The sequence below is a fragment of the Musca vetustissima genome, unplaced genomic scaffold (genome assembly GCF_032173495.1).
Source record: "Musca vetustissima isolate MV318-11 ecotype Yass unplaced genomic scaffold, APGP_CSIRO_Mvet_v1 utg38027, whole genome shotgun sequence".
Lineage (NCBI taxonomy): Eukaryota > Metazoa > Arthropoda > Insecta > Diptera > Muscidae > Musca > Musca vetustissima.
The window spans coordinates 12363-35786 of record NW_026885310.1 but is presented as its reverse complement, the minus strand read 5'-3'; the positions used below and the strand labels follow the sequence as shown (position 1 = coordinate 35786).

At 33.5% G+C, this 23424-nt stretch overlaps 1 protein-coding gene and 1 long non-coding RNA gene across 2 annotated transcripts; one reads left to right on the top strand and one right to left on the bottom strand.

Moving 5' to 3' along the window:
• Nucleotides 1-367: 367 nt before the first annotated feature.
• Nucleotides 368-1500, bottom strand: LOC133332493 (uncharacterized). Its single transcript, XR_009754425.1, has 2 exons — nt 1309-1500; nt 368-911 (listed from the first exon to the last, which is right to left on the bottom strand). It is a non-coding gene; the product is annotated as an uncharacterized LOC133332493 (long non-coding RNA).
• Nucleotides 1501-18695: 17195 nt separating this feature from the next.
• On the top strand, nt 18696-19040 carry LOC133332492 (uncharacterized). Its single transcript, XM_061540894.1, has one exon. It carries the CDS (start codon nt 18696-18698, stop codon nt 19038-19040), a length of 345 nt encoding a protein of 114 aa, XP_061396878.1.
• The last annotated feature ends 4384 nt before the right edge of the window (nt 19041-23424 follow it).

The window sequence follows — 23424 nt, the reverse complement described above, 5'->3', positions numbered from 1 at the left end:
CAAACTTAATTTAAGTTCGAATATGGGAAATATTGGCCCACTCTTACGGGTACCTTCCACACAAAATGGTCAACATTTTGAAACATAGTAAACCTTATATAAAGCGAACGGAATATCCAAATTTCATCCAAACTTGAAAATCGAAATTTTGTTCATAGCCTAGATTGAATGTGTAAATGGGACACATCCGTCTACTCTGAAAGATGGAAGTTATCGGACTACTATTTTTAGTACCTCCCCACAAAGGATCAACATTTTGAAAACTTGTAAATTTCATATAGAGGGTACGAAATATCCAATTTCACCCAGTATAAACAGGGTGAGATAAAAAAAAACTGCAACAAAGTCAAACACCATAATTTTTACAACTTTTTTAAATTTTATTGAATGAAAGCAAAAATGTCGGAAATTGCATCAAATTTTAGAATAAGTTTAGATTTGTTCGAATTGGCCACCTTTGGCACGAATTATGACCTTTAAACGGCCAATAAAACCGTCACACGCTGCCCGAATGTTGTTCTGCGGTATTTTGGCCCATTCCAGGCGAAGCGCTTGCTTGAGGTGATCGACACTTTGGTATTTTTTAGTGCCAACCCTGCTTTCCAAAATACTCCAGACACAACAGTCCAACGGATTGGTATCCGGAGATTTGGTGAATGAAGCAAGGAACCTAATTTTGTAAGCATTCGTGGGTGGCGCGTGCTGAGTCCTGTTGGAATGTCCAGAGTCTGCGGTCAAAATGTTTGCGTGCCCAAGGCTTTAATACGCTCTCCAGAATATTTTCGCGATAATATTCGGCATTTATTCTGATGCCAGGGTCGGAGAGCGATCATCGGCTGTTATGACGGCCCACACCATCACCATGGCCGGCGCTTGAGTTCTGGTGGCGAACCAAAGATGAAAAATTTCAGCTGACCTCTTTGGCAAGTAAACACGATAATTTTGTTTGTTTACAAAGTGCTGGACAACGAATATTTTCTTATTGGAGAAACCCAAATTCGGCAGTTCAACACTTTCGGCCAAGCGAAGCAACTCTTTAGCTCTTTTGAGTCTATTTTCTTTCTGTTGCGGTGCATTTTTTGGAATTTCAATGGCATTACCCTGAGTTCATTTTTCAATATTTGCCGAATGGAATATTGCGATATGTTCAGCTCTCGAGCCATTTTCGGCCACTGCGACGCGGGTTTCGATGAAGTCGCTTATTTTCTTTTCGAACCATTTCTGGTGATGTAGCTATTTTCTTCCCTCCGCTTCCTTGACGTCGGGCTACTCTACCAGTATCACGGTAACGACGATGGTACGAGACACAAAAGATTTATTCACACTTAAATGCTGGAGTGCTCTAACGATAGCCACTTCTGGCTTTCCAGCCAAATATAAAGAAATCACGCTTGAATTCCATCACGAATAACTTTTTTTCTGGAAACTTCTCACCAAATGCTGTCACTGGAATACTTTTAACAGCTGTAGGACGAGTGGTTTAGAAATGACAGCAGTATGAAGTTGCAGTTTTTAATCTCACCCTATATATACCTTAGAGTAACTTCGGGTAATGTGGACCATGCGTCAAATGTGGACCACCCCCCATATCTAAGAAAATGCTTGAAATATGTCAATGCCGCCTTGATAAATGTTTTCCTAATTAGTGAAAACAAACATCAAACTTGGTTTTTAATAAATAATTGCAAAGTTGAAAGTTTGGTAGTAGAAAATGTAGCTCTGATTGTAAAAGTGTGATTTGAAAAATTTTTTAGCACAATAGTCGAACCTTTTTGCAAAATAGTCGAACACATTGTTTTTCTCGAATATAAAGAAGTTATGTGGTTTTTCTTGTTTTCTTTAACAAAAGTATACGTTTAGCTGTAATTACAATCGGCGATTTTTAATTTTTATTCTTTTTTGAAGCCGATAATTATTTCTAAATAAAAATATTCAATGTCGGGTAATGTGGACCACTATAAAAAAGTGGGACCTTTTCATGAGGACGAGTTCGAAACGTGGGTGAATTTAATATGCGATGAGGTATTCTATCCTCTGAAAACTCGATATGCGAAATTACAGGTGCTTCGGCTGGATAATGAAGCAAGGACCTTCAAAATACCGCAAATGGGGCGGTACCCTTAAATGGGGGCTATTCCAAAACATGAATCCATATATTTTTGCATTCGTTGTTACCCAAGAGAGTAATAAATTGAAATTTATCACAACCAAACCACAACCTACCTTTATCGTACTGATACTCATTACCCACACATACTGGTCCACATTACACGCCAAGTTATTTTTATTTGCAGCTTAGAGTTTTTTGAAATATAATGCAATAACATTTTTATAGACAAATATATATAATTTTTGACCTGGAGCATATTTAGCCTACAAATCTACTATGTTGTGAAAACAATTTGTTTTCAGTTTTTACCGTTGGTACGCCCACAACATCAAAAAAAGAAAATGGTGGTCCACATTACCGGAAGTTACTCTACATATATCAAGCTTGAAGGTGGGACCCGGTTTTTCACTGTATCTGGTACATTCCCCACGAAGTGTCAACATTTTGAAAATTTGTTTATCCAATATCTAGATGATGGAATGTCTGATACATTCCAAAAGGGAATATTTTTACCAAACCTAGATTAAATCTGAAGATGAAACCCATCGGGCCAATCTTTCTAGTACTTTCTCTAAAGAGGATCATCAGTTAAAAAAATTTAATTTAAAGCGAACTGACTACCGGACATGATCCATTGTTTGTACATCGTAATATTTTACCAAACCTACATTAAAAACGAAGTTGAGGTCTATGGAGGAAGCTCTTCTGGTTAAATCCGAAGATGAAACCCATCGGGCCACTCTTTCTTGTACATTCTCTAAAGAGGATCTTCTGTTAAAAAAATTTAATTTAAAGCGGACTGACTACCGGACATGATCCATTGTTTGTACATCGTAATATTTTACCAAACCTACATTTAAAACGAAGTTGAGGTCTATGGAGCAACCTCTTCTGGTACCTCCCCTGTCGACAACACCGACTGACACTTTTTTAATTTTTTTTATAAGACCTCATTTCTGAAAGAATGTATAACCCTTATTTATATTTTTACAACCACTTATTTATTACACTGCTAGGATCTTCAAAACACCTAAAATAATATGGACTGATATAATTGAACTATTTTCCAAAATACAACAACTTTGTTTTAGAAAATTTGTGTAGAGAGTCTTCAAAATAGCCAGCAATCAATTACGGCTCTTATGCTAGTTCATTAAATTTCGGTAAGGAGGTTTTTATACCAACAACCCGTTCACTAAAAGTAGACAATGGAGAAACATATGGACCTATATTGAACATGTTTGCCTGGAGGTCCTTAAATCACTGAAAATCCGAAATGCCCTACTGTAGCCACACCGTTTGGAAAGTGTGGGTCACTTATATTGGGGTATATAAAAACATGTTAAAATGTTTCTGCAAGAGGTATTTTAGCTTCTAAGAACCGGAAATGCTAAATGACAAGTGTTTTACTGCACGTTCTAGCACGTTAACAATATTCTCAGCTATTAAAGAAAACAAATATCATTAACCTTACATGAACTCGACAATTAATGATGTAGGGTATCAATATTAAATTGCTATACAAATATTATTTTCGAAATGACATTTTTAAAATAAAAAAAAAATATACTAAATATAATATTAAAGATCTAAATAAATACCGCAAAAAATCCCTACTTAGAAAAAAAGGTCACTCAACAAAAACAAAATAAATTATGTGAAATGATTTTAATTATATGGCAAATAAATTGAAATAAACAATTTTACTTGTTGCAGTAGCAACGACAAAAACAAATCGACCCCCCTCTCTCCTAACAAATTGACGTTTACATATGACTAATTTATGTTTAACACATTTCGAGAGGCTAAGTGGCGATTGAGTGGCTCCAAAAGGTAGCTGCACAAGCGCCGAGTATGCGTGTTTACTTGTTTGCAAAAAATCTCAGTTAAAATAAAAAAAACAATTGCACCTCAAAAAAAGTATGTACCAAACATTGGCTGATTACACTTAACGATCTTTTTTCTTGTGCTGTTGCTTGAATTAAAAAAAAAAACTACAGCTACTGACAAGATTTTGTATTTCTGTTGTTGTTATCCACATACGACAACCAAAATTGTTTGTTGTTGCTTGGTTTTGCTCAAGGCCAATAGCTAATGATTTTAAGTGATAGAAATTTTGATCAACCAGTCATCATCAGTAGAGTTTCATATCAGTTTTTTATGCAGATCGTTTAACCTGGCAAAGGCATTACCCTTCCGGCGCCATTTATTTTCTTAATAAAAGCTAATAATAAAATCTTGTCGCGTTTTTTCTTCTAAAATGTAATTGATAATTTCCAACACGAGCCGTAATGTGAAATTCTCACCTCTTTCACCACTACCGCAACAACCAGTTCGGCAGTCAATTCATTGGCTAGGGGTTTTGCATAATTTATGAACCACTTTTGTCAACGAAAGTACATTAAAAGCCATTTCGAAGTGTTTACTTTCGCTTAAACAAATCAAGGGGAATTTAAATATGAATATCTTCTCCAGGTGGCTGTTAAAAATAAAAATTAAAAACATTTTGATTTTAAATCACACGCATGCACTATATTATGCGTCAAGATATTAAATTGAAAAAATAGATAAGATCGGATTTTTTATTACCGTGTTATATATTTCCTTTGTGGTAATATGCATAATCATAAAACATTAGGGGCGATCTTTATGAGGGGCATGGATTTCTTCTGGGAAAAAGCTACTGGAAAAAGATACTTGATGGCGCCGAAAATTAATAAAAAATATTTCCTGCTTTTTGGGATTTTGGAAAAAGTTTGACAAAGCTATTTATACCCTTCACCACACTGTGGTACAGGGTATTATGTCTTTGTGCATATGTTTGTAACAGGCACTTTCTGAGTCGATTTATGCATGTCCGTCCGTCCGTTCGTCCGTCTGTAGATGTTAAATTGTAAACAAAGTACAGGTCGCATTTATGATCTGATTAGGATGAAATGTGTCACAGCTCACTTATTTGGCCCAAGGACGAACCCTATTTAAATTGGAAAAAAAATTGGTTCAGATTAAGATATAGCTCCCATATATATTTTCGTCCGATTTAAGGTAAATGATGTACCGAAGTCCCTATATATCTTTCGATTTGAACGAAATTTGGCATAGCGCAACTCAATTAAGTCCAGAATGATATGTGGTGAGTTTCGTGAAAATCGGTTCAGATTTAGATATAGCTCCCATATATATATTTTCGTCCAATTTTATGTAAATGGTGCACCAAAGTCCCTATATAGCTTTCGATTCAACCATAACTATATTCAATTTACCCATAACTATATTCTCCCAAAGAACTCTGATATATTTAATACATTTCATTGATAGAAAGTGAATATATTGCGTTATGGTTTCTTTCCCATATATTTTTTTATACCCAATACTAGAATATTTAATAAACATTTTTACGAGATGTCTTTTTCTAGCTTAAACAAATATACTTCACGATATGTATTTTGAAAAACAAATAACTTAACAACAAGAGAGTAAAAAATTAATTTAAGTGCTTATTCAATATGAATTTTTATTTATTTTTAAGCAGTAAAAAAATATTTTAGAATTGTTAATTTACTAGCATCGAGGGAAACTAAGAGGCGTATACAAGTCATAATGTCATGTCATAAACCAAAGAAATAATTAAACAAAAAATGTTGTAAAAAACAACGATAACTTTAAGTGGAATCATTTTAGAAATCTTGAAATTGTCAAGGTTAAAGTCTGGAGATCGATTGGCAAAAAAAAAACGTATACATTTTTATACCCTTCACCACACTGTGGTACAGGGTATTATGTCTTTGTGCATATGTTTGTAACAGGCAAAAATAATCGAGATAGACCCATGGTTCCTTTTGAGAATATGCATAGAATCACTTTCTGAGTCGATTTATGCATGTCGGTCTGTCCGTCCGTCTGTCCGTCCGTCCGTCCGTCTGTCCGTCCGTCCGTCCGTCCATGTATTTTTGTTAACAAAGTACAGGTCACATTTATGATCCGATTTGGATGAAATTTGGCACAGATCACTTAATTGGCCCAAGGACGAAACCTATTGAAATTGGAGAAAATCGGTCCACGTTTAGGCATAGCTCCCATATAAGGGTACCCCAAAATTTTCGGTATTTTGAGGTTCTTGAGCGCGTTTTTTAACTGAATTCGCTGAAATTTGGTACTTTGAGTTCTTATTGGGTAGCAAATCTCTCTACCAAAAATTATAAACAAAGGTCAATTTTTTCGGATAGCCCCCATATAAGGGTACCCCCAAATTTTCGGTATTTTGAGGTTCTTGAGCGCGTTTTTTAACTGAATTCGCTGAAATTTGGTACATTGAGTTCTTATTGGGTAGCAAATATCCCTACCAAAAATTATAAATAAAGGTCCATTTTTTCGGATAGCCCCCATATAAGATTACCCCCAATTTTCGGTATTTTGGAGGTTTTGATAGCATTTTTCGACCGAATTTGCTGAAATTTGGTACTTTGTGTTCTCATTGGGTAGCAAATCTCCTTACCAAAAATTAAAAGTAAATGTCAATTTTTTCGGATAGCCCCCATATAAGGTTACCCCACATTTTCGGTATTTTCGGGTTCTTGGGCTTGTTTTATAACTGAATTCTCTGAAATTTTGTACATTGGGTTCTTATTGGGTACCAAATTACTCCACTAAAAATTATAAATATAGGTCTAGTTTTTCTGGTAGTCCCCATATAACGGTACCCCAAATTTTTGGTATTTTGGGGGTTCTGATCGTATTTTTCAACCAAATTGACTTAATTTAGTACGTCGAGTTCTTATTAGGTAGCACATCTCTACACTATAAATAGTGGCCCAGGTTTTGAGGTTCTTGAACCAATTTTTTTTTCTGGCACAGGATATTATGTTTTTGCGCATATGTTTGTAGCAGGCAGTAGGAAACGAGACTGACACATACGACTTCTGTTAGGATTCATTTCTTGAATATACTCAAAGTGGTGAAGGGTATCATATAGTCGGCCCCGTCCGACTTTACTACTTTCCTTACTGGTTTTCATAGTAGGAATGAACCTTTGCCAAATTTTTGTTTAAAATTGTGGTCAATTATGGAGAAAATCCACTTTAGCATGATGAGAGAAAAATGATGACACTTCACGAATACGTCTACTTAGAAGAAGAGACGTTAACATTAAAGGAAAAATTATCGATGCGAGCACAGGACAATAAGTAATCAACTCCACATACCTCAGGCGGTAACTTGTCGAATCAATTTAATGGGGATTACGCAAAATGGCAAACATTTTCCGACATCTTTGGAAAAACGGTGAACGAGCAGGCGTTGCCACTCGTGGTACCATAGTGCAAATGTTAATGCAGAGGTAGAAGAGTTGACCAGGCATCTTGACAAAGGCCAATTACGACATTACCTGGACAACAACAAAAGAGCTCAGGTGTCCACAATAGTGGAACTTATCCAAAAACTACCCAACATTTCGGTCGATTGTGGGTCAGTCAAAGACTTTAATGACATCCTACATTACATTTGACATTTTTGGCTTTGGAGGGTCTTGGAGTAAATTGGAAAGATTGGACCCACTCTTAATCCATATCCTTACAAAAAATATGGATAAAACAACTCGGGTGTTATAGGAACAGTCGATTGTAAACTCCATGGAGCTACAAACGATAGATCACATTATGAAGTGTTTAAAAGGTCACTTCGTATCTCTGGTAGCAGTAAACAAGGTTCAGAAGTGTATGCCGACAGAAACAACTGTCTCAACAATAACAAGAAGATGTCAGAAGACATCAAGCATCAAGCAAGAATTATTGACAAAAACGATTTCAAAACGGCATAAATGGATCGTTAGAAACAAGAGATGTAATAGCCTGTTGCATTTCACAACAAAAGATACAGCAGGGGACAGTACATCAGTGTTGTCACTGCAACAATCACTGGCAGTAGCGCCGGCAACCCGGAACAAGATCTATATACTTCTAGCAACAGCTAGGGTTTCCATCAAGTAAACGTAGAGCTTCAGTTGTCCCACCATGGCCCATTCCTGAAAATATAGTATATATTATAAAATTTACAAAACAAGCAACATCGAAGTGCTTCTTGGAGCGGAATTTTACTATAATCTTATTTTGTCACAAGAGATTCGAAAGGGCTCTTCATATTGACAAACTCGAAACTAGGCTGGATTGCTACTGGAAAGATCCAGTCAGAATCAGAAACAACCACGTATGCAGTGTTTGGAGAAGACTAAAGAAGTATTGGGAGCAAGATGAACCGGGTGAAGATCAGAAAATGACCCAAGCAGATGAAAGGTTTGAAAACCACTTCAACCAGCATACAACATTTAATGAAGAAAATCATTTTGTTGCACGATTGTCATTTGCAGATGATCCAGAGAATATATCCGAGTCACTCAATATTGTAGCGTCCAGATTCTTCTCTTTGGAGCGGCGCTTGAAAATGGATGCAAGTCTTCGAGAGCAATACGCCAATTTTATGAAGGGAGTATGAAGAGCTTTGACATATGACAAAAATATAATCTAGAGGGGCACGCAGTGGTCACTACTACATCTCACACCATTCTGTCCTTCGCGCAGATAGTAGCACAACTTTACTCCGAGTTGTGTTCAATGCATCCTGTAAGTCGTCATCTGGATGGTCATTTAATAATGTTCTGCATTCAGGTCCAAAGGTTCAAGGGGATTTGTTTGGAATGTTGTTGCGATTCAGACTTCCAAGAATTATTTTCAAAAAAGATATTGACAAGATGTACAGACAAGTACTGGTCGACAGTAGAAATCGCAAATATCAACTGATTGCATGGAGAAATTCCCCGGATAGAAAGCTTGAGCATTACATGTTGAAGACATTAACATATGGTACAATATGCGCCCCTTATCTAGCTACAATGTGTTTGAAAAAAAAAAAAAAACTGACAGAGATGATCTACACCAGTATCTATTGGGTGCAAAAGAACTTCAAAATAATTTCTACGTTGACGACGGCATGGTGGGTAGTCAACGCAATTGAGATGCAGAAGCATCCAAATAACTTATTGTTGCATGCACGATTTAGACTGCAGAAATGGTGTGCTAACCACGTAAAACTCGTTCGTGGAGTTCTACTAGAAGATAGAGAAGTAGACCTCAACTTCGACAATTCATCAAGCAGACAGGTTCTGCAAAAAGGTTGATGTGCATGAATGTGCAGTTATTACCGATCGAAAGGCCACTTCCAATTTAGCAAAATTGTTTGACCCATTAGGAATCGCCGGTCCTGTGGTCTCAGCGGCAAAGATTTTCCTCCAACAATTGTGGAAAATTAATATTGCTTGAGATGATGAGCTGCCATCGCAAATGGCAGCATACTGGTTATCGTTCCGTGAAAATCTTAAGCTTTTAAACGATTTCATGTTGCCCAGACATATTTTCAACGGAGATAATCCGAAGATGGCGGTTTGAAAATGGAATATTCAAAAATTGACAATATTGACCATATGTGTTAAAAGTGTCTACAAAGAAAAACTAACAATAAATTTAAAAATATAATAAAAAAACATTTATTTTCCCGATATATCTTAGAAAATCTAAATTTTCTTCCAAATTCCGATATAAATGGTCAGGACTACTTTCTTACCACAGTTCTACATATGAACAGTGACTCTTGTGCCAGATTCCAACGTTTCAGCTCGATTGGTAGATATGAATAGATGACCGAACCAAAATTTATCGACCCAATTTTAGAATATTTCAATGCAAAAATCAAATTCATTTGCAAAATATGATAAAAAATGGTTGTTTTTATGGTGCAGTTTTTACTACGTGTCTGTTTTTTTTTTTTTTTAAGTTACTTTTATTATTGTAGCAAATCTATCGAGTAGATGGTTCTTATATCTATCAGAGTGACAGAAATGATTTACCATGTTTATAAATGTCATAACTGACGTTTAATATGTAGTTGTCTGGGGAATGGCAAAAAATCCCCTTCATTAGCTTGCAGTCTACTAAGGCAGTATTGATCTAAATATAAAAGATAAATGTCGTTAAACAAATTTTGAAAATTAAATTGTTATCATATGTTGACATTGGTTTATCTGTTAGTTGTATCTTCTGTTGCCTAAATTGGTTCATAATATGTCAAAATATTACTTTCTCTTGTTTTTATTATCAGCTGATATGGAATTTCTTTGAACTTTGGCGCAGATGAATCCAGATGTTAAATATTTAACATAAATAAGTTGTTCTCGCTTATCTGTATCAACAACAAAGGTATCTATTTTTAACATTTTTAATGTTTGATGTTAATGATCCCACACAAATAATATTCTAGAGAAAATAATAAAGATGTGATTCGACGTTTTATTGTGAACTCCACGCAGATGAAATGGCAGATTATTCCCCACAGGAATTTCATTCTCCGAAAGAATTTCCCAAATACAGGGTTCGGGTTTCGGTTTCACGGAAAGGTAATGTACATTTATATTTGTGATATTTATGTATATGATGTATGAAACTTAACATACATCATTCTAGAGTTAATTCATTACGCTATGCCGAATTTAGTGCAAATCGAAAGATATATAGGGAATTTGGTACACCATTTACATAAAATCGGACGAAAATATATATGGGGGCTATATCTAAATATGGACCGATTTTCAGGAAACTTAACACACATCATTCTAGAGCTAATTCATTACGCTATGCCGAATTTCGTGCCAATCGAAAGATATATAGGGAATTTGGTACACCATTTACATAAAATCGGACGAAAATATATATGGGAGCTATATCTAAATCTGAACCGATTTTTCCCAATTTCAATAGGGTTCGTCCTTGGGCCAAACAAATGAGCTGTGCCAAATTTCATCCAATTCGGATCATAAATGCGACCTGTGCTTTGTTCACAATTTAACATGGACAGACAGACGGACGGACATGCATAGATTAAAAAGTGATTCTATGCATATTCTCAAAAGGAACCATGTGTCTATCTCGTTTCCTTTTGCCTGTTACAAACATATGCACAAAGACATAATACCCTGTACCACAGAGTGGTGAAGGGTATAAAAATGTTCATGGTAATTCTTAGTTATGGACCAATAATAATGTAGGCGTGTAAGTTCGATTCTGCCCAAACACGACACCTATGGGTTTGGGTAATAATCCTTGAATATTTGGTTCAAATGGAGCAAAAACATAATTTTTGTCTATAAAAATTGTGACTGTTTGTGGGGGGAGGTACCACAAATGATGGATTACGATAATTGTCGTAAATCTATATTTAGTAGAAGTTTTATGGTCTGCCTTGTCTAAGCCACACAGTATTTACTATTATCTTTATCAAAGAGTTGTCCATCTGTGGGAAGGTACTAGAAGAAATTGCCCTATAGACTTCTTATTCTAATTTAATGTTGGCCCTTAGTGGGGATATACCAGAAGTGAACAGGAGCCATCGGATCCATAACTACGGAATTGATCTTGGCTTGGTAGAAATATTACGATGGGATGGAATTGGATATTCCGTTCAGATATTCCGTTACAATATCTCCAAATATTGACCCTTTATGGGAGAGGTACAAGATGGAATTATACAGGTTTGGTTGAAATATTAGGTTGGACAAAGTTTGGTTCATATCGGTTAGTCTGTTCACATTTTATGCAGATTGTGGGGATGCAATGCTGAGTGGTCCGATATTTAGGATTTCCTATCATGATTTAAGTTTGGAAGAAACATTACGATGTGCAGAGCTTGGAAGAAATCGGTTACTCCCTTTGAGAATTATCGTGCGCAATGTACAGATTGTCAGCTATTTGATAAAAACATCTACCTTATACAAAGTAAATAATAAAACCTAATTTCAGTTCCATACTTTTCAAACGACGATATGGATAACCTTTTATATATATTTTTGATCCGAAAATCTATGTCTATATTTTTATATTTCTATCTATGAAATAGAAATATAAATATATAGAAAACAGGTTTAAAATTTTGTACGTGCATTGGTACTACTCCTACGATATTTTATATATCGGTTCCATATGAAGGTCCCGTACTATCTTCGATATTAAGACGAGGTTAGACAGAATTTCCCACAGATGTTGATTTAATTTGGTTTCTGGGATTTTGGTGGCATACATATGTGTAGAAAAAAATCAATATAGACTCATGTTTTGACAAAGCTCTATCGCTGGTTTTATGATTTATTTTGCAGCCACATTGATGATGCAGCTACATTTATAGTATTTTCCACCCAAACAACAGTCACTTTTTGTTTGGCATTCCGTGTTAAAGCAGAGTGGAACAAATTTCCTAAATCCAGTAGTCAAACGGACGGGGATGACTATATGATACCCTTCAACAATTTGGGTACATACAAGAGATGCTTATTTGTTGCATTGTTGGAACATATGGAATCGGAGGAAATTAAATGTGTGAACTATATAGATATTTGATTATTACAAATTCTTAAAACGAATATATTAAAGAACACTATTTAAAAATAAAAATTAATTCTATTATTTTTCCAATTTTTTCAATCTCTATGCTGCAAAAGATTATACATTTTAGCATTTGAAAAATATATAGAAAGCAATACCCTCATTCCTCTATATATGTAAAAGAGTTGCGTTATAAGTGACTGACTGATCATCAACGCCCAGACGAAACGGCTAAACCTAGAAACTTGAAATTTGGCATGTAGGTTGGGTTTGGTGGGGAGGCGTGTGATGTGGAAATTCGTACTAAAAGGTACTAAAGACACTATTACGCGGGAACGGTTAGATGTAGAACTCTAAAATTTGGTATGCAGCTTTGCCTACGATAAGCGAAGTGGTATGTGTGAAAAAAATTTTGGAATTTAGTACTAAGGGGTACTAAAAACTACTAAATATTATATTTGAATGGAATCGGTGGAGATACATATCGGAAACATGGTATGTAACTTATGCAATTACAAATAGAATGAGGTCCAATAAAATTTTTTGGAAATTAGTACTAAAATGGTTCTAAAAAGTACTAAAACTGTATTACGCCGTAACGGCTAGATGTAGAACTCTGTAATTTGGTATGCAGCTTTGCCTAGGATAAGCGAAGTGATAAGTGGGAAAAAATTTTGGAATTTAGTACTAAAAGGTGCTAAAAAGTACTAAATATTATATTTGTATGGAATTGATAGATATACATATCTGAAACTTGGTATGTAGCTTAAGCTAATACAAATATAATGATTTATTATATTATATTGAAATCTGAAATTTAGTAGTAGACTATAACTAATAGAGCGATATGCTCTGTAAACAAAGTACAAAATAGGAATGGTTAGAGACAGATATCCAAATTTCAGTACTAATCTTTGAACTTTGGTTTAAACTTCCGATATAGTGAAAAACGGACGAAACTTCAAGCCGAACACCACACGTACTAAATTGTTGGCATTTTTAAATGCAATTGTTCCTAAAATTTCTGCCATAACAATACTGATATTTATTTCCAATGATGTTTTCAACCATACTTTCGATGTAATGAATAATGGGCGGGATCTTTTTGTCGAGGGTATATAGAAATACCGACAATTTTTTCCAATGTAACATGGAAATCTTCCCTATAAAGGCAGGTATCTGTATAATAAATGATGCGCTGTGCAAAACATTATATTACAAATTCGTATTATAAGGGTACACAAGTACTAAAACTACATAATTTACCAGTAGCATGAAATTACCTAAAGTACCAAAAAATTAAAAAAAAACGTACTATTTGCATTGGTCCATCGGGAGGACCGAGAAAATAATAGTACACTTTCAGAAAATATAACTATAAGTAAGTTGTACTCGATTTAGTTGAATTGAAACATCAATGTGTCTGTTCAAAAGAAATACGGATTTTAGATTTTCTTAAAAAATATATAGGACCTATCACTATTTGAAATATTTCAAATTTATAGTAAATATTCAAATATAAAAAGTATATTGTGTAGCTTAATTAAAGTTTATTTATTTCAACTATACAAAAATTCCCCTAACGACGTAGCGGGCCTATGCTAGTAATATATATAACGTCAGGGTACCTTTTCAATTCTTGAATTTGTGGGCATAAGTTGTTAATTTGTGGCACTTTATAGAGGACATTTTGGGCGGTAAAAATATTTGGGTTTTACTGTATATAAAGTTCGGATAATACAAGAAAAATCATCAAGACAAAATTGCCTCATCTAGCCAACTCATCTGCTCAACTGCTTGTTACGGTTTACGGAGAGGTCGTTATATGAGTCGGATAAACAGATACGTATCATTAAAATTTATTTATCGAACATAGAGTTCGGAGATGGAGGCCAGCGTTTCTATTATCTCCCAAAAAAAGTTTTTATTTTTCAATGAAGAATCCGATATGAATTATTTAATTTAATTTTATTTGCTGTTATATTTACCTGAGATTATAAATCGAGAGGTCTTTCTACCAAGAGGTGCCAAAATCTTCCCACTAAAATATTAATATCGCTCCACGTTTAGGTATAGCCCCCATATAAACGAAACACACTATTTTAGCCGCATTCTCCCCTTGAAGTGTCTGTAATTTGAAATGTCTGTTTAGTGTAGAGACGCGACCCTACATAATCAAACGGTTTCAAGTCTGTCGCAGCTTTAATCGTGTATATATAAACAAAAAACAAAAAAATATTTGAAGAATTTCATTAAAAGTTATAATTTTGGATTTTAAAGAAAATAAATTTAAGGACTGTCGAGAAGTTGAAAGTGTCGATTTTTAAAAAATATTTTTTGAAGCACTTTCAGAAACAATGCCCTTTTAAATGTACTTATATGAAATTATTTGTACTATACCATTATTAATTCGCAATACATTTTGGAACTTTATATATCTTAAGATACGAAACCAAAGTTAATGTAATCGGTAAAACATATTGAACCGTTGCCAATTTTTTTCACAGTGTATAAAATGAGGTTATTGAAATAGTTACAGTTCAACTAATTGGCAATAATAGTATACATGTTTACCTTTCTTCTACAACCTAATTGAATGATTATCCAAATATTTCAGTTACATGTAACATTTATTTACATGCTGTTGTTGTTGTTATTTTTTTCTTGGCATCTCAAACGGTATGTTTATTTTTTCAACAGAGACCACCCACAACACAACATTGGGCATGTTGGGCATTGTTGAAATGGGTTCTTTTTATAAAATATTTGTGTAATAATTCGCATAGTTAATATTATCGATAGATGGATGGATGATTTATTTATTTATTAATTTCTGTCCACTCTTCATTTCTCATTTCGTTGTTGTATTTATTTGTTTGTCTATCTATCAGCCAAACATTTAATTTACCCCATCCCCCTAAAATTTTATATTTATGTTTTGTTTAGCTTTGGTCTGGCTCTCATTTGTCACCTTACAACGTTGAAAGCTAAGCATGTCGGGTGGCTCAATGGCTAGCTACCTAGCTAGCTGATGTCTGATGGCAAAGGTGCGCGCGAATGAAGTTGTTGTGTTGCCCTTAACGCAGACTCAGTTGTCTGTTGGTCTTCGCTGGGAACGCGGCGCTTTTTCTTTCGGGATTTTACGCTGTAATCAATCGTTATAGCGGTTTCTTCGAATTTCGTGTCGTTTTGGAATTTAAAATCGTATACGAAAAATATCCCACAAAGTTCGAAAATAAAAATATTGTCTTCAAAAAATGGTAAATGTGCAAAATTTTTCAAAAAAAGTTTAAAATAATTAAAAAAAATCAAAAAGAAAATAAATATGCAATAAAACAAAAAAATGAAACAGAAATAGAAAAATTTTTTAAAATTTGGAGTTTTATAAAATATTTTCCAATGACTATCAGAGCTATAAGTGTGAATTTTTAAAGATAACATTTTAAAGGATTATCGGAGTCATAGGCGTGGATTTTTAATAAATATTTTTGAATAACTATCGAAGCAATAAGCATGGGGTTTTAAATACATTTTAATGGCTATCAGGACAATAAGCGTGGATTAAAAAAATTTTAAATTTTATCAGCCCTATGCGTGAAATATGAAAACCATAAGTGAATAATTGCGAAGGGTCATCGGAGTTATAAGCGTGGATTAAAAAAAAAATTAAAGATCTTTCAAAGTCACAAAGAATATTTTTTGAAGTACTATCGGAGCATGGATTTTTAATGAATATTTTTGAAGGTTTAAATAATATATACTATCTTATGGTTCTGATAGTGCATAATATGGATTTTTAAAGATAATTTTCTGAAGGACTTTCCAAGCCCAGATCGTGGATTTTTCAAGAATATTTTACAAGAAATATCACAGTCATTTAGGTGTGGATTTTTAATAAAATTTTTCCTCAAGCACTATCGGAGCCATAAGTGTGGATTTTCAAAAAAAATATTTTTTGAGGAACCTTCGGAGCCCTAAGCGTGGATTCTTAAAGAATATTTTTGGAGAACCATTAGAGTCCAAAGCATAGTTTTTTTTAAAGAATATCTTCTCAAGGACTATCAGAGCCATAAGCGTGGATTTTTAAATAATATGGACTTTTACAGAATATTATGGGAAGGACGTTTTGAGTCCTAAGCGTTGAAATTTACCGAACATTTACTCAAGGACTATCAAAGCCATAGGCGCGGATTAAAAAAATATTTTTTGAAGGACTCCCAGAGCCCTAAGAATGGATTTTTGAAGGACTTCCAGAGCCATAAGGCGTGGATTTATAAAGAATATTTTTGAAGGACTTTCAGAGTCATAAGGCGTGGATTTATAAAGAATATTTTTGAAGGACTATCAGAGTCATAAGGCGTGGATTTATAAAGAATATTTTTGAAGGACTATCAGAGTCATAAGGCGTGGATTTATAAAGAATATTTTTGAAGGACTATCAGAGTCATAAGGCGCGGATTTATAAAGAATATTTTTGAAGGACTATCAGAGTCATAAGGCGTGGATTTATAAAGAATATTTTTGAAGGACTATCAGAGTCATAAGGCGTGGATTTATAAAGAATATTTTTGAAGGACTATCAGAGTCATAAGGCGTGGATTTATAAAGAATATTTTTGAAGGACTATCAGAGTCATAAGGCGTGAATTTATAAAGAATATTTTTGAAGGACTATCAGAGTCATAAGGCGTGGATTTATAAAGAATATTTTTGAAGGACTATCAGAGTCATAAGGCGTGGATTTTTAAAGAATGTTTTTGAAGGACCTGTAAGCCTACAGGCGTGGATTTTTAAAGAATATTTTCTGAAGGACCTGTAAGCCTACAGGCGTGGATTTTTAAAGAATGTTTTTGAAGGACTATCAGAGCCCTAAATGAGGATTTTTAAAAAATATTTTTGAAGGACTATCAGAGTCATAAGGCGTGGATTTTTAAAGAATATTTTGAAGGACTATCAGAGCCCTAAATGAGGATTTTTAAAAAATATTTTTGAAGGACTATCAGAGTCATAAGGCGTGGATTTTTAAAGAATATTTTTGAAGGACTTCAGAGCCATAAGGCGTGGATTTTTGAAGAATATTTTTGAAGGACTTCAGAGTCATAAGGCGTGGATTTTTAAAGAATATTTTTGAAGGACTATCAGAGTCATAAGGCGTGGATTAATAAAGAATATTTTTGAAGGTCCATCAGAGTCATAAGGCGTGGATTAATAAAGAATATTTTTGAAGGTCCATCAGAGTCATAAGGTGTGGATTTATAAAGTATGTTTTTGAAGGACTATCGTAGGATTATTAAAGCGTGGATTTGTAAAAAATATTTTTGAAGGACTATCGTAGGATTATTGAAACTTGGATTTGTAAAAAATATTTTCCAAGGATTGTCGGATCGTTGACTTAAAAAAAATATTTCCCAAGGATTATCAAAGCGTGATTTTAAAAAAGAACATTTTTCCAAGGTTTATCTAAGCGTGAATTTTTAAAAACGGTGATTTTTAAGAACTTGTGGACTTTTAAAAATAGTGTTTTGAAGGACTATAGTAGCCATAAGAATGGTTATTTAAGATAGTTGGGGCCATTTTAAAAGATAGTTGGGTTATTTTTTGGAGGAGTATCAGAGCAATAAAAAAAACAATTTTTTGTTGAAACACAATTGGAACTATAAGCGTGGATTTTTAGAGAATATTCTTGAAGGGCTACCGGAAATAAGGGTCTGGATTTATAAAGAATTTTTTGGAAAGCCATTATCGTGGAATTCTAAATGATATTTTTTACGAACAATCCGAGATGAAGGAATGGATTCTTAATGATTTTTTTTATGAGACTATCATAGCTAGAATGTAGGATTTATTTAAAGAATATTATTTGAGGTATATCACAGACCTAAGGGTGGATTTTTTTAAAATAATATTTTTTGAGGTATATCTCAGTCATAAACGTGGATTTTTTAAGGATTTTTAAAGGATAAGGAATATTTTAAAGGACGACGGAAGCTAAACCGTGGAATTTTTTATGTGATATTTTTATGGCTGTCACAACCATTACCAATAATTCTTTATATTGTTTTTATAACAACACATTTTTTATTTATTTCTTTGTAGATCTCCAGACTCCTCTTCATCTGCTTGACCCTGTGCCTCGGTCCTGCCTTGGCTGCCATACTCCCCGCAAAGATGGCCCTCATAGAAGATACAGATTTTTATCCCTCGACTCCTAATGATATTATACCCATACAACCGGCATTAATATATCCCACGTCGAGAGGTAGCTCACAAGGCAGAAATCTTTTCAAGGATAATGAAATAATTTATGTCAAATTATTAAATCGTCAAGGATATCGTCCAAGGAAGTTGAAACACATTGACGACGGCAATGAAGTCCAGATGAAAGATATCTTCTTTGTTAAGGCCCTTACTAATGGTCAATTTAGCACAGATCGCTTGAAAGTATATCGCCTACCCGAATTTTATGCAATAAATGTTTATAAAAAGGGTGAATTAATGGCAGACAGTAATTGAAGTTTTCAGTTTTATTTATAGTTAACAAGGATATTTATAAAATAAAATATAGATTTCTTATTATTTTTAATTTATTTTTAAAATTTAGATCGATATGTGATAATGTCAAAACATTAGGACATTTGTTAATTGTAAAATTACTAATTTAAGTATAAATAATAAACATTTAAATAAATATTGATAATAAAATCACGTGAGAATCTTTAAGGAATATTTTTTTTAAAGGAGGACAATGAAAGTAATACCGGAACTATAGGCGTGGATTTTTAAATAATATTTCTTTCAAGATATATCACCAACATAGGCGTGGATTTTTAAAGAAGATTTCTTCAACAAATATCACCAACATAGGCGTGGATTTTAAAAGAAGATTTCTTCAACAAATATCACCAACATAGGCGTGGATTTTTAAAGAAGATTTCTTCAACAAATATCACCAACATAGGCGTGGATTTTTAAAGAAGATTTCTTCAACAAATATCACCAACATAGGCTTGGATTTTTAAAGAAGATTTCTTCCAAGAAATATCACCAACATAGGCGTGGATTTCTTCCAAGATTTCTTCTAAGAAATATCACCAACATAGGCGTGGATTTCTTCCAAGAAATATCACCAACATAGGCGTGGATTTCTTCCAAGAAATATCACCAACATAGGCGTGGATTTCTTCCAAGAAATATCACCAACATAGGCGTGGATTTTTAAAGAAGATTTCCTCCAAGAAATATAACCAACATAGGCGTGGGTTATTAAAGAAGATTTCTTCCAAGAAATATCACCAACATAGGCGTGGGTTATTAAAGAAGATTTTTTTCAAGAAATATAACCAACATAGGCGTGGATTTTTAAAGAAGATTTCTTCAACAAATATCACCAACATAGACGTGGATTTTTAAAGACGATTTCTTCCAAGAAATATCTTCCAAGAAATATCACCAACATAGGCGTGGATTTCTTCCAAGAAATATCACCAACATAGGCGTGGATTTCTTCCAAGAAATATCACCAACATAGGCGTGAATTTCTTCCAAGAAATATCACCAACATAGGCGTGGGTTATTAAAGAAGATTTTTTTCAAGAAATATAACCAACATAGGCGTAGATTTTTAAAGAAGATTTCTTCAACAAATATCACCAACATAGACGTGGATTTTTAAAGACGATTTCTTCCAAGAAATATCTTCCAAGAAATATCACCAACATAGGCGTGGATTTCTTCTAAGAAATATCACCAACATAGGCGTGGATTTATTCAAGAAATAACATCTTAGGCGTGGATTTCTTAAATACATAGGCGTGAATTTCTTCCTAGAAATATCACAACAAAATAGGCGTGGGTTATTAATGAAGATTTCTTCCAAGAAATATAACCAACATAGGCGTGGATTTTTAAAGGAAATATTATTCAAGGAACATCGCCAACATAGGCGTGGATTTTTAAAGGGAATATTATTCAAGGAACATCGCCAACATAGGCGTGGATTTTTAAAGGGAATATTATTCAAGGAACATCGCCAACATAGGCGTGGATTTCATACAAGGAATATCACTACGAATTTTCAAGAAAATAATGCTTTCTAAGAATATCCCGGGGAATTAAAAAAAGTACTTTCTAGGAATATCCCCGTGAATTTTTAAAAAATAGTTATTTATAGGAATAACGCCGGTGATTTTCAAAGAAAAAAATTTAACCCATTAGCCGGGATTTTTATGGAATAATTTTCATGATTGATTTGATTAATTTAAATATAATACCAAAAAAATGAGACCAGAGCTGAATACAGAAGATGTAACAGGGGATTTTTTGTCTGCGAATCCAGACGTTTGCAATCAATCAAAATTATCGAAGTATTCCCCTAGTTTGTAAAAAATATTTCATTATAATCCGATACAGTAGCTTGTAGTAGTCAACATGACAAGACAGTAGCCAAAATTCTGTCTAATTCATAATGTTACGACAATTCATTATGGCTGGTGGTGGTTGGTATCGATGACAAAATTAATTGTCATGATTGTTTTCTTTTCTCTTTTTGACCAGGTCGTCTAAGAAGATTTAGATCGATGGTCTCATTGGTATTCGCTATGAATTTTGACAAAAAAAAACTGGCAATCACATGCTCATATTTTAATGGTGTATTAATAGCTTCGTGTATTTTGAAGCTGTGTGTTTGTGAAGTACACGGATTCATGTCTTATAAAAATGTATTCGCAAGAATTTTGAGAATAATAATAAAAACACTTTTTTAATTAACCAATAAAAATGTTGTATTTATTGTGGCTTATATCAGGTGTTTGTAGAATTTTACTTCCTGTTAGATATTAGAAAAAAATAGTTTATAAAATATTTTTTGAAAAACAAAATATACAAAAATATACAATGTGGCAAAATATAATGCTAAGCTAGTTTTATCAAAATTATATGCCTCATATTCAAAAGTGAATATTTACCTAAATGTATTTTAGTTTGCCCCATGAACTCTTATTTAACCACTATGAACCAATTTTGTATTGCATTTCAAAATTTAAAATTTCTTTGAAAATCATTTGTAAATATTCATCCATTTTACATAATTTTAAAAACCTCAATTTGTTTATTAAGTGAGAAAAATTAATTATAATAAATTCATTGAAATTATTATTATTAATTAATAATTATGAAATGAACAATATTGATGAATGTTGTTTGTACACAAATACAATAAAAAAAGTCAACGCATTGTCACCGGTGTGGCTATTAGTCGATTATTAAAATGCTAATCACATTCACCAATTAATATTTATGACATATTAAAAACAAAGAGAAAGAAATATTTTATAAATCAATTTTATTTGTTACACACAAAAAAAATACCCTCGGGAAATGGAAAACAAAACCGTAATAAATTAAAAAAATGGGGCTGCTGATACTAAAAATTGGGGCCACTATAACAAAACATAGAGCACGCCTATGTTGGTGATATTCCTTAAAAATCCACGCCTATGTTGGTGATATTCCTTGAATAATATTTCCTTTAAAAATCCACGCCTATGTTGGTGATATTCCTTGAATAATATTTCCTTTAAAAATCCACGCCTATGTTGGTGATATTCCTTGAATAATATTTCCTTTAAAAATCCACGCCTATGTTGGTGATATTCCTTGAATAATATTTCCTTTAAAAATCCACGCCTATGTTGGTGATAATAATATTTCCTTTAAAAATCCACGCCTATGTTGGTGATATTCCTTGAATAATATTTCCTTTAAAAATCCACGCCTATGTTGGTGATATTCCTTGAATAATATTTCCTTTAAAAATCCACGCCTATGTTGGTGATATTCCTTGAATAATATTTCCTTTAAAAATCCACGCCTATGTTGGTGATATTCCTTGAATAATATTTCCTTTAAAAATCCACGCCTATGTTGGTGATATTCCTTGAATAATATTTCCTTTAAAAATCCACGCCTATGTTGGTGATATTCCTTGAATAATATTTCCTTTAAAAATCCACGCCTATGTTGGTGATATTCCTTGAATAATATTTCCTTTAAAAATCCACGCCTATGTTGGTGATATTCCTTGAATAAATAATATTTCCTTTAAAAATCCACGCCTATGTTGGTGATATTCCTTGAATAATATTTCCTTTAAAAATCCACGCCTATGTTGGTGATATTCCTTGAATAATATTTCCTTTAAAAATCCACGCCTATGTTGGTGATATTCCTTGAATAATATTTCCTTTAAAAATCCACGCCTATGTTGGTGATATTCCTTGAATAATATTTCCTTTAAAAATCCACGCCTATGTTGGTGATATTCCTTGAATAATATTTCCTTTAAAAATCCACGCCTATGTTGGTGATATTCCTTGAATAATATTTCCTTTAAAAATCCACGCCTATGTTGGTGATATTCCTTGAATAATATTTCCTTTAAAAATCCACGCCTATGTTGGTGATATTCCTTGAATAATATTTCCTTTAAAAATCCACGCCTATGTTGGTGATATTCCTTGAATAATATTTCCTTTAAAAATCCACGCCTATGTTGGTGATATTCCTTGAATAATATTTCCTTTAAAAATCCACGCCTATGTTGGTGATATTTGTTGTAAGAAATATTCTATAAAAATTTAATCAAAACCCTATAATTTACCCTTTTTAATTATTCTATTTAATTTCCCTGTTATACAGATATTTATTCTCAACAGCTGATGAGATACCTACGACACATCATTCACTAACTGCACACAATAAATGTTTACAATCTGGCAAGAGAGTTTGACAGTTCATAGCCAATAGTCGACCTAGGAATCCCTGCACACAACTCGCCGCCACCGATAGAAGCTGGTGGTTTTTGCGTGTTGCTTCTCTTGTGAAATTTTTTTCGAAAATA

Bases quoted from the DNA above. Each gene is read 5' to 3' on its own strand.
- LOC133332492 (XM_061540894.1), top strand. From the start codon at position 18,696: ATGGCCCTCATAGAAGATACAGATTTTTATCCCTCGACTCCTAATGAT.